At 55.4% G+C, this 12598-nt stretch overlaps 1 protein-coding gene across 3 annotated transcripts; it reads right to left on the reverse strand.

Moving 5' to 3' along the window:
* Window positions 1-286: 286 nt before the first annotated feature.
* Window positions 287-6249, reverse strand: ZNF362 (zinc finger protein 362). 3 transcript variants are annotated; one of them, XM_083876639.1, is made up of 9 exons: window positions 6104-6249; window positions 5171-5338; window positions 3075-3138; window positions 2695-2941; window positions 2288-2609; window positions 1965-2189; window positions 1033-1111; window positions 798-956; window positions 287-726 (listed from the first exon to the last, which is right to left on the reverse strand). In XM_083876639.1, the coding sequence occupies exons 3-9, from the start codon at window positions 3135-3137 to the stop codon at window positions 610-612; spliced, it is 1212 nt and encodes a 403-aa protein (XP_083732765.1). In that variant the 5' UTR covers window position 3138; window positions 5171-5338; window positions 6104-6249; the 3' UTR covers window positions 287-609. The 3 variants fall into 3 exon arrangements, with proteins under 3 accessions (XP_083732765.1, XP_083732764.1, XP_083732766.1); XM_083876638.1 differs by lacking the exon at window positions 5171-5338; XM_083876640.1 differs by lacking the exon at window positions 5171-5338 and having other exon boundaries at window positions 589-726; window positions 1965-2155.
* Window positions 6250-12598: the final 6349 nt, after the last annotated feature.

Here is a 12598-nt window from a genome sequence, read left to right on the forward strand (position 1 = left end):
CAGGCACAAGGCGAAGCAGGAGGTCCCCCAAACACCCTAAAACTGGGGTGTGGAATGGGGGGGCTGTCCCTGGGGGTACGCAGCTCTGCCCGCAGCTTCGCCCTCAAAAGGGACCCCAAAAGAACACAAAAAAAAAAAACCATAATGGTTTGAAAATCAACCCTAAATGGAGGTGCTTGGGCCCAGAGTCTGTGTGGGGGAGGGGGGAGTGTGGTGGGACTTCCCCCCTCCTCCAGCTGCTTTTTGCTCCATCCATGGTTCGTTTTTGGGGTCAGTTTCTGGTCTTTAGCAGCACCAAGTTCTTGGCCAATATATATATATATAAATATATATATATATATATATATGCAAAGATGGGGGGTGGGGCCGGGTGGGGGAGAACACCCGCACCCCTACTGAACCCCCCCGACCTCCGCAAAGAAACCAAACCGCAGAGATTCAAAGTGCTCTGAAACCGTCTTTGGATGTCACCAAACCTGCGGGAGCCGGGCAGGAGCATGGCCTGGGCACGGCCCGCGGTGCTAGGGGTCATGTTGTCCTCCTTCTCCTCCTCTTCCTCCCTCTCCTCTTCCTCCTCCTTATGCTGGGGGGGTCCTGTCCCCTCCCGGCTTAGATGAGGGAAATCCGTACAGGAATGCCGGGCGACTCCGTCCGCTGCGGTGAGTGCTGGCTGACCAGGTGTTCCACCACCGTGTGTTTGGACATGTGCTTCATCAGATAGGTCTCCTGTGGGGGGCAAAGGGGTGAGTGGGGGGCTGGGGGCTGGGGGCAGGTTTTGGGGCATCCCCCATGCTCACCGAGGTGTAGGCACGGCCGCACATGCTGCAGCAATAGGCCTTGGCATGCTTGATGGCGTGTGCAGACAGGTGTATCTGCAGCGAGGCCGAATCCGTGTACGCCCGGTAGCAGTTAGGGCACTTGTAGGGCTTATCCTTGTTGTGCTGGCGCTGGTGGGACTGAGGGAACAGAGGGAGTCAGGGGTGGACTATGGTGACCCTGTGCCCCCCACCCCAGGTGACTGACCACACTGACCTGGAGGTTGGAGAGCTGGGTGAAGGCCTTCTCACAGCCAGGGTGTGGGCATTTGTAGGGTCTGTCGCCAGTGTGGATTCTGGGGACACACACATTGCGTCATTGTCACCTCTCCTTCCACCACCAGCGACAGTGATGATCCCACACATGGGGTCACACTGGAGTAGGGGTTACAGTGAGCACAGCAACATCGGTGTCCCAGGAGGTGACAGCAGAGAAGTGGGGGAGACATGAGGCTGAGAGATGGGGGTTGGGAGAGGATGTAAGTGCTGGAAACCATGAAGGTGGTTGGGATCCTGAGTGTGGAGGAGATGGAGTGCCATGCACAGACAGATGACCATGGCGGGGTCACTGAAGGTGGTGGGCGAATGGGGGCATGGTGGGGATGAAGAAAGCGGTGGGAAAAAGCACAGTGGAGGATGGCTGAACATGGCGGGGGCAATAAAGGTAATGGAGATGATGAGCAAGGTGGCAATGGTGACATGGTAGTGAACATGGTCAGAAAGAAGGTAGTGGAGATAATGGAAGTACCAGAGACTATGAAGGTGGTAGAAATGTTGAGCACAGTGAGAATAATGCAGGCTGTGGAGTCAGATGGGCTTGGTGGGGATGATGAAGGTAGTGGAGATGATGAGCACGGTGGAGCCCATGGAAGTGCTGAAAGATGAGTGTAGTGGGGATGACAAAGTCAACGGAACAGCCAGTGTGGGGGGGAAATCAATGAGCACAGTGGGAGTGATGAGTGTGGTGGAGACTATGAAGGTGCTCAAGATGATGGAGGATGATAATGATGGACATCATGGCAGCAGGACCAGCAAGCAGAGCAGGGCCATAAAGGATGTGAGGAGAGACTGGTAGCTTTGGGGTGCCAGCCTGCCCCCCTCCCTGGCCAGTAAGAACAAATGTCCCCAGCCCTTCGGTAGGGCCCTCACCGGGTGTGCTGCTGGAGGTGGGAGAGCTGGCGAAAGGACTTCTCACAGTAGGAGCAGTGGTAGGGTTTGACGCCCAGGTGGATGCGCAGGTGCTGGGCCAGGTAAGAGGCATTGGCGAAGGACTTGGAGCAGTGGGGGCACTTGTGGGGTTTGGCCTCTGTGTGCGACTTGGAGTGGATCTGCATCTCCGACTTGGTGAAGAACGTCAAGGGGCAGACCTTACACCTGGAGGGTGTGGGGGAGAACCCCGCAGGGACCGGGCTGGGGTGGAGGGGCTCCCCGCCATCACCCCCGGCCCCCACAGTGGGCGGGGGTGTGCCTACCTGTATGTCTTCCCCTCTTTGGCCGTCTCCCCTGAGGCCAGGATGGGGTAGGGCACCACCAGCACTGGTGGTCCTGAAGGGTTTTCCGCCTTGATCTTTTTCCGGCCCCGCTCAGCCTTGGGCGCTCCAAGCAAGCCATGGCCCTGGATTGTCTTGATGGAGTCGAGGAGGGGGGGGCTGGTGATTCCTGAGATTAGGGTGGGTGAGGAGGCAATGAGGCGGCTCTGGCTGGTGGAGGTGGGGGTCGAGGGGGTGGTGGTCCCTGTTCCCGTGCTGGATTCCGAGGTGCTAACGGCCGGTGCACGGGATGCAAGCCCCAATCCTAGTGGGCAACGTGATGGAGTATTAGTCTTGAGGGGACCAATATCCCCCTCTGGCTCCCAGACTGGCAGAACCAGCAGCAGTACCTGTGACGGTGCTGGTGGCTGGCCGAGCGTGCAGGGCCACGTCAGGCTGGGGCACGGCCTGGGGGTGCAGCCCTGGCACCTGCTGCAGCTTTGGCAGGGACATGATGGACTGGCTGCTCTCAGCAGGTGAGGGGGGCACCAGGAGGGGCTGCTGAGAGGCCACTGAGGTGGGAGGCAGGTGTGGGGGGCGGATCTTTTCCGCCATCAACTGCTCTTTGATTTTGTTGATCAAGACCAGGTTGTCCAGCTGCAGGGGGAGGAGGCAGAGAGGTAGATGAGGGCAGAGGAACTGGGACCCTTGGGACACCCAGCCTCCCCCTCAGTGTTCTCCACATCCATTTATCCTCCCTCCTCTCAAAATCCTGGTGCAGGGGTCCTACCTGGCTAGGCATGGTGGGGGGAGGTGGCCAGAAGTAGGGGTTGTTGAAGCGAGGCTCCGCCATCCTGGGGATAGAGAGGGGCAGTTATGGGGCATCACTGGCTGCCACATGGCCCCCCCACGCTTCCAACTTGAACCCCTCAAAACAAACCATCCACCCCCTCCAAGAAGCAAAACCAAGACTGAGCAAAGGCAGGGAACAGGTGGCGGGGGCAGGGCTGGAGAACCCCCTGAGCATCTTCCCAGATGAAAACTCCTGTAGCTTTAGGGGGACACCAAGCACCTGCCTGCCTCCAAGACCACAAAACACTGGTGAGTGCACTAGGACGCAATTTTGAAAAGGAGGAAGCTGAAATTTGGAGAAAATACCCAATTCTCCCAAGCTCTGGACATATTTCTCCCATCCAGGAAGGGATTAGAGGTGGATGGGACACTGCCATGGGAGAGGATGAGCACAGCCCATTTAACCCAAGAGCAATCCCAGCTGAATCCCCCCAAAATATGCTTCCAAAGCCAAGTGAAGTGCCTGTGACACCCAGGAGTGGCTCAACAGGAACACCTGGAACCAGCAGGGCTGGGAGATTTATGGAGACTCTCGAAGGCATTGGGAAAATTAATTCTAAATCCATCTTTGGGTAATGGGAAACAGCTGGAAGGGAACAGCAAGATGATCCCAGCAGAGCAGACCAGCATGACCAGGCATCACCGTCCCAACAAATCCCTTTATGGGGGCACAAGGGTAACCACCTTTAGGACCCTGATAGGATGTATGAGAGGGGGGCCCTGAAGAGCTCTGGCTCCAAAATAAACCAGGCCATGGCCAGGATTCCAGGAGAAACTAGAGTGATGTCTCCAGCAAAGTGCATCTCCAGAAGCCTTGGGGGTGGTGGGATTTGAGAACAATGAGCCTTCCTCCTCTTCCTCCTCCTTCTCCTGCTCCTCACACCTGCTGCCCCAGGTTTCAAACATGCTCTGAGCTCTTCATAGGCAGGCAGGCAGCACCCAGAAAAAGGGAATCCTAGTCCCACCAGAATGTAACATCCCAACAGCTACCCCAGCCTTAAGATGATGTGGGAAGGACCATCCCCATTTTGGGGGGAAGCCAAGGCAGGGAGGAAGGAACCACCCACCCCTTGCGCTACAGAGCAGCCTGGCACAGGACAAGGCGTGTTCCAGGGTATCAAGGAATAGGAGAATTTCTCATGGTAGACCTCAATCCCATAGCCTGTCCAGGACACCACTCAGACATCAGCTTTGGGAACTCCCCTTCCCAGTCTTGAACCACTCCAGATCACCTCCTGGCTGCTCAAGCACCAAATTTTAGGGTTTTGAAGTGATAGCAGGGCTGGATCCCAGTGGCATAGGCAGAGGCGAAGTCTCACTCCATGCCACAGAACAGGAATTCACTGGAGATGTTAAATGCACCTTCCCATGCACAGACATAGCTGATGCCAGCTATTTTGTGTAATTATATATGTACCCACAGGCCACCTACAGCGTGCATTTACCCACTGGCTACGTATGTGTGTGTGTGTGTGTGTACATGTACATACATACACATACATATGTAAGATCTCTTGGGATGATGGGCACAGGATGAGGGATGCCAGTGCCAACATGAGGGACTGGATACCAGGAATCAGGGACAAAGGCAGAACTAACAGAAGGGAGCAGGAGCTCAGGCAGGAGGGCTCTGAGCCCCCTTGGCATGACCAAGCACACCGGCACCAATCGCACACCCCAGAGCAGTCGTGGGAAAACAGGAAACCAGAGCTATGATTAGAAAAGGGCTTTTTGGAGCTGATCCCCCATCTCAGCAGGTGCCCCTGTGACCTCTGTCCTTCCCATCCGTCCATCTGTCCATCCATCTCCCTGTCCTGATAGCATGCCAGGCTCCAGCAGAGCCAGCAGAAGCACGCAGACAGATCAAAGCCACGGGCGTGGCCCCTGAACCATCACCAGGACACGGCACCAACCCCTACACCAGTCCCAGGATCCTTCCTGCAAAGCTGGAGAGGGCTGGAAGAGCACAAAGGATATTTTGGGGAGAAAAGCATAAATACCACGTTTCCCCACCCCCACCTGAGGAGGACTTACTAAAGAAATGAGAAATTATTTGTAAAACCACCACACTCGGAGCTGGATGAACAAGAGGGAAGAAATGGTCAGCGTTGCCAAAATAGTTATAAAAATCCCTGTTCCTGTCCTGATTTAACGTTACAAACTGTGCGGTGTTTCGTCGGGAGTGGCGTCCCTTCTCTGGGGCTGGGAAACAGAGTGGGAGGGGGAAGAAAATAGATGGAAAAATAAATATATATATATATATATATATATATATATAAAAATATATATATAAACTCCCTTTTTCTCTATTCTTAGCTAAATATGAAAAATGGAAGCTGACATGCAGCAAAGGTGGAAAAAAAAAGAAAATCCATTAAAATGGAAATTATGAAGGGCAGAGAATGCTGCGGCACGTCTCCCCCCAGCTCTGCAGGGCACAGGGGGGTGGTAGGGCTCTCTGTGCCCCCCCAGTTTCTAGCTAGGCAGGGGGAACCCCCCTTGGGTAACATCTCCAATAGTGTGGGGTCCTGTGGTCCAAACCATGGTGGGAAGAGCCCCTGACATCCTCCACAGGCACCAGATTTGGCTGCTGAGGGGTTGTCAAAGGTTATCCCCAGGGACACGGTGGGTGCCCAAAGCATGGTGGAGACCCAAGCAGCCCAGCCAGAGGAGAGGGATGTGGGAAAAGCAAGCAGGAAGATGCACAGAGCCCCAAAACCATGGGCTGAACCCCAAATTCCCCAGAACAGCACAGTACCCGGCATCACTGCTCAGCCGGGCCAAAGGTGGGAAGCAGCAGCACCCTAAAAAGAGACCAGAAGCCTCCTTGCCTCCCCACCCATGGGGATGGAAGAGCAGGAGAAGCTGGCAAGCCAAGGCTGGGGGTGGCGAGGGGAGAGCAGGGGCACTGGCAGCAAGGGGGCGGCGGTGCCGGGGCCGTTGGGGTCAGCAGTGGTTGGTACTCACAGGGTGGCCTCTGGAGCCAGGTGGGCGCAGCTGCCTGGGGAGACGTGTCGCTGAGGCTCCAGATTGATGGGAGGTAGATGATGGCACGGGTGGGCACGAGCTCACTAGAGCCTTCCAACTTCCTACCCAACTGCCGCTAAGTCAAGCTACAGTTCTCTAGGGAACGCCTCTACCTTGGCAGCCCTCTCTGTCTCGCCTTCGCTGAAATAAAAAGAAACAAGAGATTTCTTTTCACGGCACCGCTGAGAGAAAAGGGGAAGCTCCCAGGGACCAGTGAGCAACCACCGACCTGGTACAGCCTGAAAGTGGAGGGTCTGTGAGGCGAGGGATTTGGGGTGACCAGAGCAGCACTTGGTAGCTAAATGTGTCCTCGACCAAGCAAGACACAGAGTTTGGCGTCCCCAGGTATCCCAGCAAGAGCCAGGGCAGAGCTCTGACCCACCCCGTGCCAAGCGGCGAGCGCAGGAAAGCCGGCGGCAGCCAGAGACGGCGCATTGGGGAGAACCAAGCGGGAGGATGGATGTCCCCTGTGCACTCCCCCACCCAAATCCTAACACATTCTTCCCAACACAGGTCCGATCAGTGATGTGGTGAAGTGATGGTGGCCTCAGCATGTTCCTGGGCCAGGAAATCCAGCTCTGCCTTGCACCATACCTCAGTTTCCCCCCACAAAACACAAGGCCACAAGGCCCCTGTCTCCTCTTAAGAACAGATTTCCCTGGGGTTCGCCTAGAGCAGGTTGAGTTTTGGAGGGAAAGCAAGTGCTCATCCACAAAACCCGTGTCCCATAGCCACCAGGGTAGGAACTGGCATCCAGAACCATCCTCGGGAAACGCACATCCCTCCCTGCCCAAACTGTCCTCATCCAGGAGGGATTCACCCCAAGGCTGAGGGGGCAGAAGGCAGGCATAGCTGGGAACGGGAACACGGAGCAAGCCCCCTGTGGCTCGGGAAGGGGGTGGCCCACATGCCACAAGAATTCACCCAAGATGGAACCAATTAAACCCTGGCTTCCGCCCCCCGAAGGGCCCTGGGCTGGGGCTTCTCCTTCTGCATTTCCAGCAAAACCAACCCAAAACAAGCCCCCAGCCTGGGCAGAAAAAGGGGTGTGCAGGGTAAGGTGAGGAGCCAAGCACCAGTGGCAAGCGGGAGGGGAGGCAAAGCCACACTAGAGACCCCCATGGGGTCCCCAATTCAGGGGTGGAGGAAGTACCAGGATGGCAATGCTCCCAAAAGGTGAGGGCCAAGGCAGTATGACCCCAAATCCACAGTTTGGGTCCAGTGACCCAGCAGAGGAGACACAGGGACAGCCCGCAGGGAGACCCAGAGCCCATGGCATGACACACCAGACACAGGGCACACACGCCCTGCAAAACGTACAACTCCGCAGCTGGGGGGGTCCTGCTCCCCCACACCCCAAGTACACCCACCCTCCAAAAGAGACCAGCCAGGCACTCTGCAAGGCAAAGGCAGCACTACAAACCAGCCTGGGGGCAACTGCCCATCCCCAGCAGCACAGGGGTGTCACCCATGGGTGACAGCATACAGGGACACTGAGCCACAGACAGGGGATCACCCTGATGAGGGAGTGAGAGCACCGGATCCAACATGCACTTGTCATGACATTGCACCCAATGACCAAAAATCCACATTTTTAAGCGAAAAAAGCAGAAGGTGGGGGGTTTGAGGGTGAACGTTATTATTTTATGCATATAAAGGCACATTTCTTAAAAAGGAAATATCAAGGGGTCACACATACGCCAGGAGCAGGATCCCCTCCCTGTAGAGGGGGCAGGCAAAGAGTCTCTCACACCCTCAAAATACCCCCAAAAAATACCATGGCCCCACTTATATAGAAATATATATACATCCACATATAATACCTGGATCCTGGTGTGCATATATATATTATTTTTATAAGCACACATATAATTACATGCATGCACATTGTTATGTTAGATGCTATTTTAAGATGTAAATGTACAAAAGCAGAGATTTTTTTCTCCCTGTGATCCCCTCCATCCAGCCATCATGCCCACCTCTGCGAGTACTGGCGTTGCTTCCCCTTATCCGCGTCCATCTCCAGCTCTAGCTGAGACCGGGTGCTGCACGTGGGGCGTTTTTCTACGGGGGGACAAGGAGGAGGACAACTTCACACACCCCGAACCCCCCGCCAGCCCCCGGCGCGCAAGATCCCACAGCGGAGGAACAAAAGCGAAGCGGCTCCAACCTACCCGACCCGTGGGAACGTGGGGACTTGCCTGAAAATAGAGAGAAAACAACAAAAAAACAAGGAAAAAAAAAATAGTGGGGTTTTTTATAGCCCCGCTCACCCTCAAGCTGTTGGGAAAGCTGAGGGATGGGGAGCTGGCTGGAAAATTGGGAGTGAAATCCATCCCCTTGCCCTGGACCCTCTGCCTCTCAGCACACTACAACCGTGAGGGACTTAAAAAACTTTTTTACCTCTCTGCTAAAATACCACTTTATAATCTCAAAGGCCTCAGGCTTGAAGCCAGTTTCACCTGCTCCATCCTCCCCGAGTTAAAAAACCCAGCTACTATCCAAAAGACCGCAGGCTTGGGGGGGGGAAATAACCCAACAAGGAGCATCCTCCAACCTTGAACGAAGAAAAAGAAATCAACATCATCAAATTCATCATTCCTAGGTTCAAATCCATCACTGTGCCTATGCTGGCTCTAAGCTCCCCCCACCCCAGGTCCCCCCGACATGGCCAGGAGATTCTGGATGTATAAATAGTATATGGCTAAATATACGTTGGAAAGGGACAGACAGACCTCTGGGACACAGCCACAGAAATTTGGGTCCCTCGGTAAAGCTGCCGCATTCCTGCCAAAAACGCCATGAAAAAAAAAAAAATCTACCCCCTCCATTAGACCTTCCAGCCAGCAAGACCACTTTTCTAGACAAAACCAGTTAATGCAGAAAGCAGTGAAGAAAAGGAGGAAAAGAGGAAGGAGAAAAGGAATTAAAATGGTTTAAATTATAATAACGGTGATTATGATTATGGCAATGATAATATTCAGCCCCTGTGCTGCTTCTGCCACCCCCTGTAAGCAAAAAAAGTCAGAAAAAAGCCAAGAATGCATTAAAAAAGCAACCCCCCCAAAACATGCATCACCCATAAAAATAGATACATTCAGCTGCAATTAACTTTTCCATTAGACCATCCAGAGGGAAAGAAAAAGGGAAAATCCTGGTAAATGGGTATTTTCCTCGATGTCCCCCCCCCCTTTTCCCCCCGTTTTTCTCTCTCTTTTCCTTCTTCTTCCTGCTTGGAGGGGGGGTGGTGGAATAATGATGATAATAATGAAAAAAAGAGGTGGAAAAATGCGAAGTTTGGTTAAGTGAAATTGAAATCCTCAACCTGGGAGGGGATTTGCCGGCGTGGGGGGGGGGGGGGGGGGGGTGGTTTGCCAGACAAAAAGGCCGGGGGATGGGGGTGGAAGGGGGAGTTTGGGGAAAGGGGGGTGGCCCGGCTGGGTGCTCCCCCATCCCCCCTCCATCCGCCGCCTCTCCCACATTCTCAGACGTTTTTATTAAAATTCGCAGACAAAAGGCAAACAAAAATGGCAGCCCCGGCTTATTTTTAAAACGCTAGGACGGGGACGCCATGTTCTGCAGGGCTGAGGGGAGGGGGAAGGGGGGTGAGGGGGAGAAAAGGAGGGAATTTTTTTAAAAATATTGATTTAGATGAAAAATTAACAAAAAGCAGCGCGGGTATTGGGGGGGGGGGAATAGTGTGTGAAGGTCCCCTTTTCCCGCTCGCCCCCGGAGAGAGGGGGGTTTCGGGGGATTTTGAGGTGTTTTGGAGAAGGGACGGGGGGGGGGGGGGGTGGAAAGGGAGGGATGAGAGATCTTAAAAAAAAAAATTAAAAAAAAAAAAAAAGCGAGGGGGGGAAGGGGAAAAAAAAAGACACTTCCTATACCGACAGCCATGGTGCCCCGCCGTCCCGCCGGCTCCGCCGCACGGAGGAAGATGGAGCCCCGCGCCGTCCCCCCGCCGCCGCCCCCGCCCCCGGCCCGCCCGGCCCCGCCGCCGCCACCGCCCGCCCAGGGACGGGCTGGGCTGGGGCACCCCGGACCAAATGGGCTTCCCGGGGCTCGCAGCCCCCCCCGTAACCGCCGCAGTCCCAGGAGAGCCCCGCAAAGCTCCGCAGCCCTCGCGGGAGGGGTCCCCAGTGTCCACAGCCCCGCAAGCCCTTTTGGCTCCCCAAACCTCGTCAGCTCCCCAAACCCCCTCAGGCCCCCAACCCCCTCAGCTTCCTGATTCCTGCAGCACCGTCAGTGCTCCCCAAAGCTCCGCAGCCCCTGGTTCCCTCAAGCCCGGGAGGACGCCTCCGTGTCCACAGTCCCCCAAACCTCCTCAACCCCATCAGGGCTCCCCGGTTCCCTCAGCCTCCAAAACCTCTTCAGCCCGCCAGTCCCCTCGGCCCCGGCAGGTCTCCCCTAACCTCCTAAGCCCCCCAAACCTCCTCAGCATCCCAAACCTCCTCAACCCCAGGAGGGCTCCCCAGGGTCCACAGCCATCCAAAGCCCCCTCGGGCCCCCAAACCTCCTCAGCCCCCTAAGGCCCCCCTCAGCCCTGTAAGGGCTCCCTGGTTCCCTCAGGCCCCCAAATCTCCTCAGCCTCTCTAGTTCCCTTAGCTGCCACAAGTCTCCTCACCCCCCAGATCCCCTCCGTTCTCAGCCTGCCCCACTCCCTCAGTATCACCAGCCCGCCCAAATTTCCACAACCCTCAAATCTCTTCAGCCCACTTAGTTCACCTCAGTATCCCCAAAATCTCCACAGACACCCATTTTCCCTCAGCCCCTGTTTCTGCTCATCCCACCCAAAATTCCTCAATGCCCTGGAGCCCCTCAGTTCTCCTCTGACCCTGCCTTGTCTCAGTCTCCTCAAACCTCAACCACGTGGTTCCCTCACTGCCTCCAGGATTTCTGTGTCCACACTTCCCTAAATCTCCTCAGAATCTCCCAAAATCTCAGCGCCTCCAAATCTCCTCACCCCCCCGCCCAGTTCCTTTTAGCCCACTCAAAGATCCTCAAATACCCAGATTCCCCCTAGATCCTCAGTTTCACCCAGACCACACCCCAAAATCTTCTCAGATTCTCCAAATGTCAGACACCCCCACATCTCCTCAGACCTCCTCCAGATCTCCTCAGACCCCTCGTTCCACCCAGATCCCCCCATATCTCCTCAGACCCTCCAGATCTCTTCAGTTCCTTCTATTCTCCTCAGCCTCCTCCAGCCCCCTCAAATCTCCTCACACCCCTACCCCCAGTTCCCTCAGCACTTCCAGGAATCCTCAATGTCCCCACCTCCCCAAATCTCCTCAGAACCCCCAAAATCTCCTCAGGCCCCACAAATCTCAGACTCCTCAAAATCTGCTCAGACCCCCAAAATCTCCTCAGACCCCCAGTTCCCTCCACCGCCTTCAGGTCTTCTCACCTCCCCTAAAACTCTTCTACCCAATTCCCCTCCAAAAGCTCCTCATGCTCCCAATTCCTCTCAGCTCCCCACAAGCTGTCACCCCTCCATTTTCCCTCAACCCACGCAAAGCTCCTCAGAACCAAGCCCCCTTGGTTTCCCCGTGCCCTCCCCCCACCCCCTCCCCAGTTCTCCTCAACCCCCCTGAACTCCCTTAGCTCCCCAAATCTCCCCCGGTCCCAGCCCCTCCCAGTTCCCCTAACACTCCCACCCCGCGTTCCTCTAGCCTCCTCTAGCCTCCCCGCGGCCCCGCCCCCCCTCCCCAGTTCCCCTCAACCCCTCTTTCTGCCTCTAATACCCTCAAGCCCTTTGTGATGCTCCACAGCACCCTCAGGGACACCTTCAGTCCTCCCTGTACCTCCTCATCCCCCTGAGGATCCCTCCATTTTCCAGGGGTCTCCAGCCCCTGTCAGGGTCTCGCCCAATCTTAGGGTCCCCCCAGCTCTTCTGTGGGTCTCTTGCAGATTTGGGATGGGATGGGATGAGCACACAAGAGGTCTCCACCACAGAGTGGACATTGCTTTGCAGCTGCCCAGGGTGTCCAAAGCCCCTGGAACAGATCCTGGTCATGGCCATGGAGCTGGGACAGAGGCACCATCCCCTGTGGGACCTCTGTGCCTGTTCCTGGCACTCCCCACATTCTCACTGCTCAGTCAGCCCTTCAGCCAGGATCCCCCATCACCCAGCACTTCCCCATCCTGGAAGATCCCCAGATCCATTAATTATCATGACTCAACCGAGAACGTGAGCCAGAGGCTCTAAAGCTCCCTTTTAATCTGATTTTCAGATATTGACACCCAGGAGTTGCCAGCTAGCATTGGTGTCATCCCAAAATAGAACACCAGGAGAGCCTGGATCTCCCCAGAGCTTCCTGATGTTCAAGTTCACCCTCACTGGGTTAATTTCCATCAGGGCTTTCACTTCTGCTGTGGGATTTTTTCCTCTGTGATTAAGAAACTGGTAGTTTTTAAACCTCTGCACCAATTTAG

Source organism: Zosterops lateralis (assembly GCF_965231275.1).
Source record: "Zosterops lateralis genome assembly, chromosome: 22".
NCBI lineage: Eukaryota > Metazoa > Chordata > Aves > Passeriformes > Zosteropidae > Zosterops > Zosterops lateralis.

Coding starts and splice junctions, on each gene's coding strand:
- ZNF362 (XM_083876638.1), bottom strand. CDS start 3,137: ATGGCGGAGCCTCGCTTCAACAACCCCTACTTCTGGCCACCTCCCCCC. Junction 2,610..2,694: donor AGCCACCAGCACCGTCACAG/GTACTGCTGCTG, acceptor GTTGCCCACTAG/GATTGGGGCTTGCATCCCGT. Junction 727..797: donor GCGGCCGTGCCTACACCTCG/GTGAGCATGGGG, acceptor TGCCCCCCACAG/GAGACCTATCTGATGAAGCA.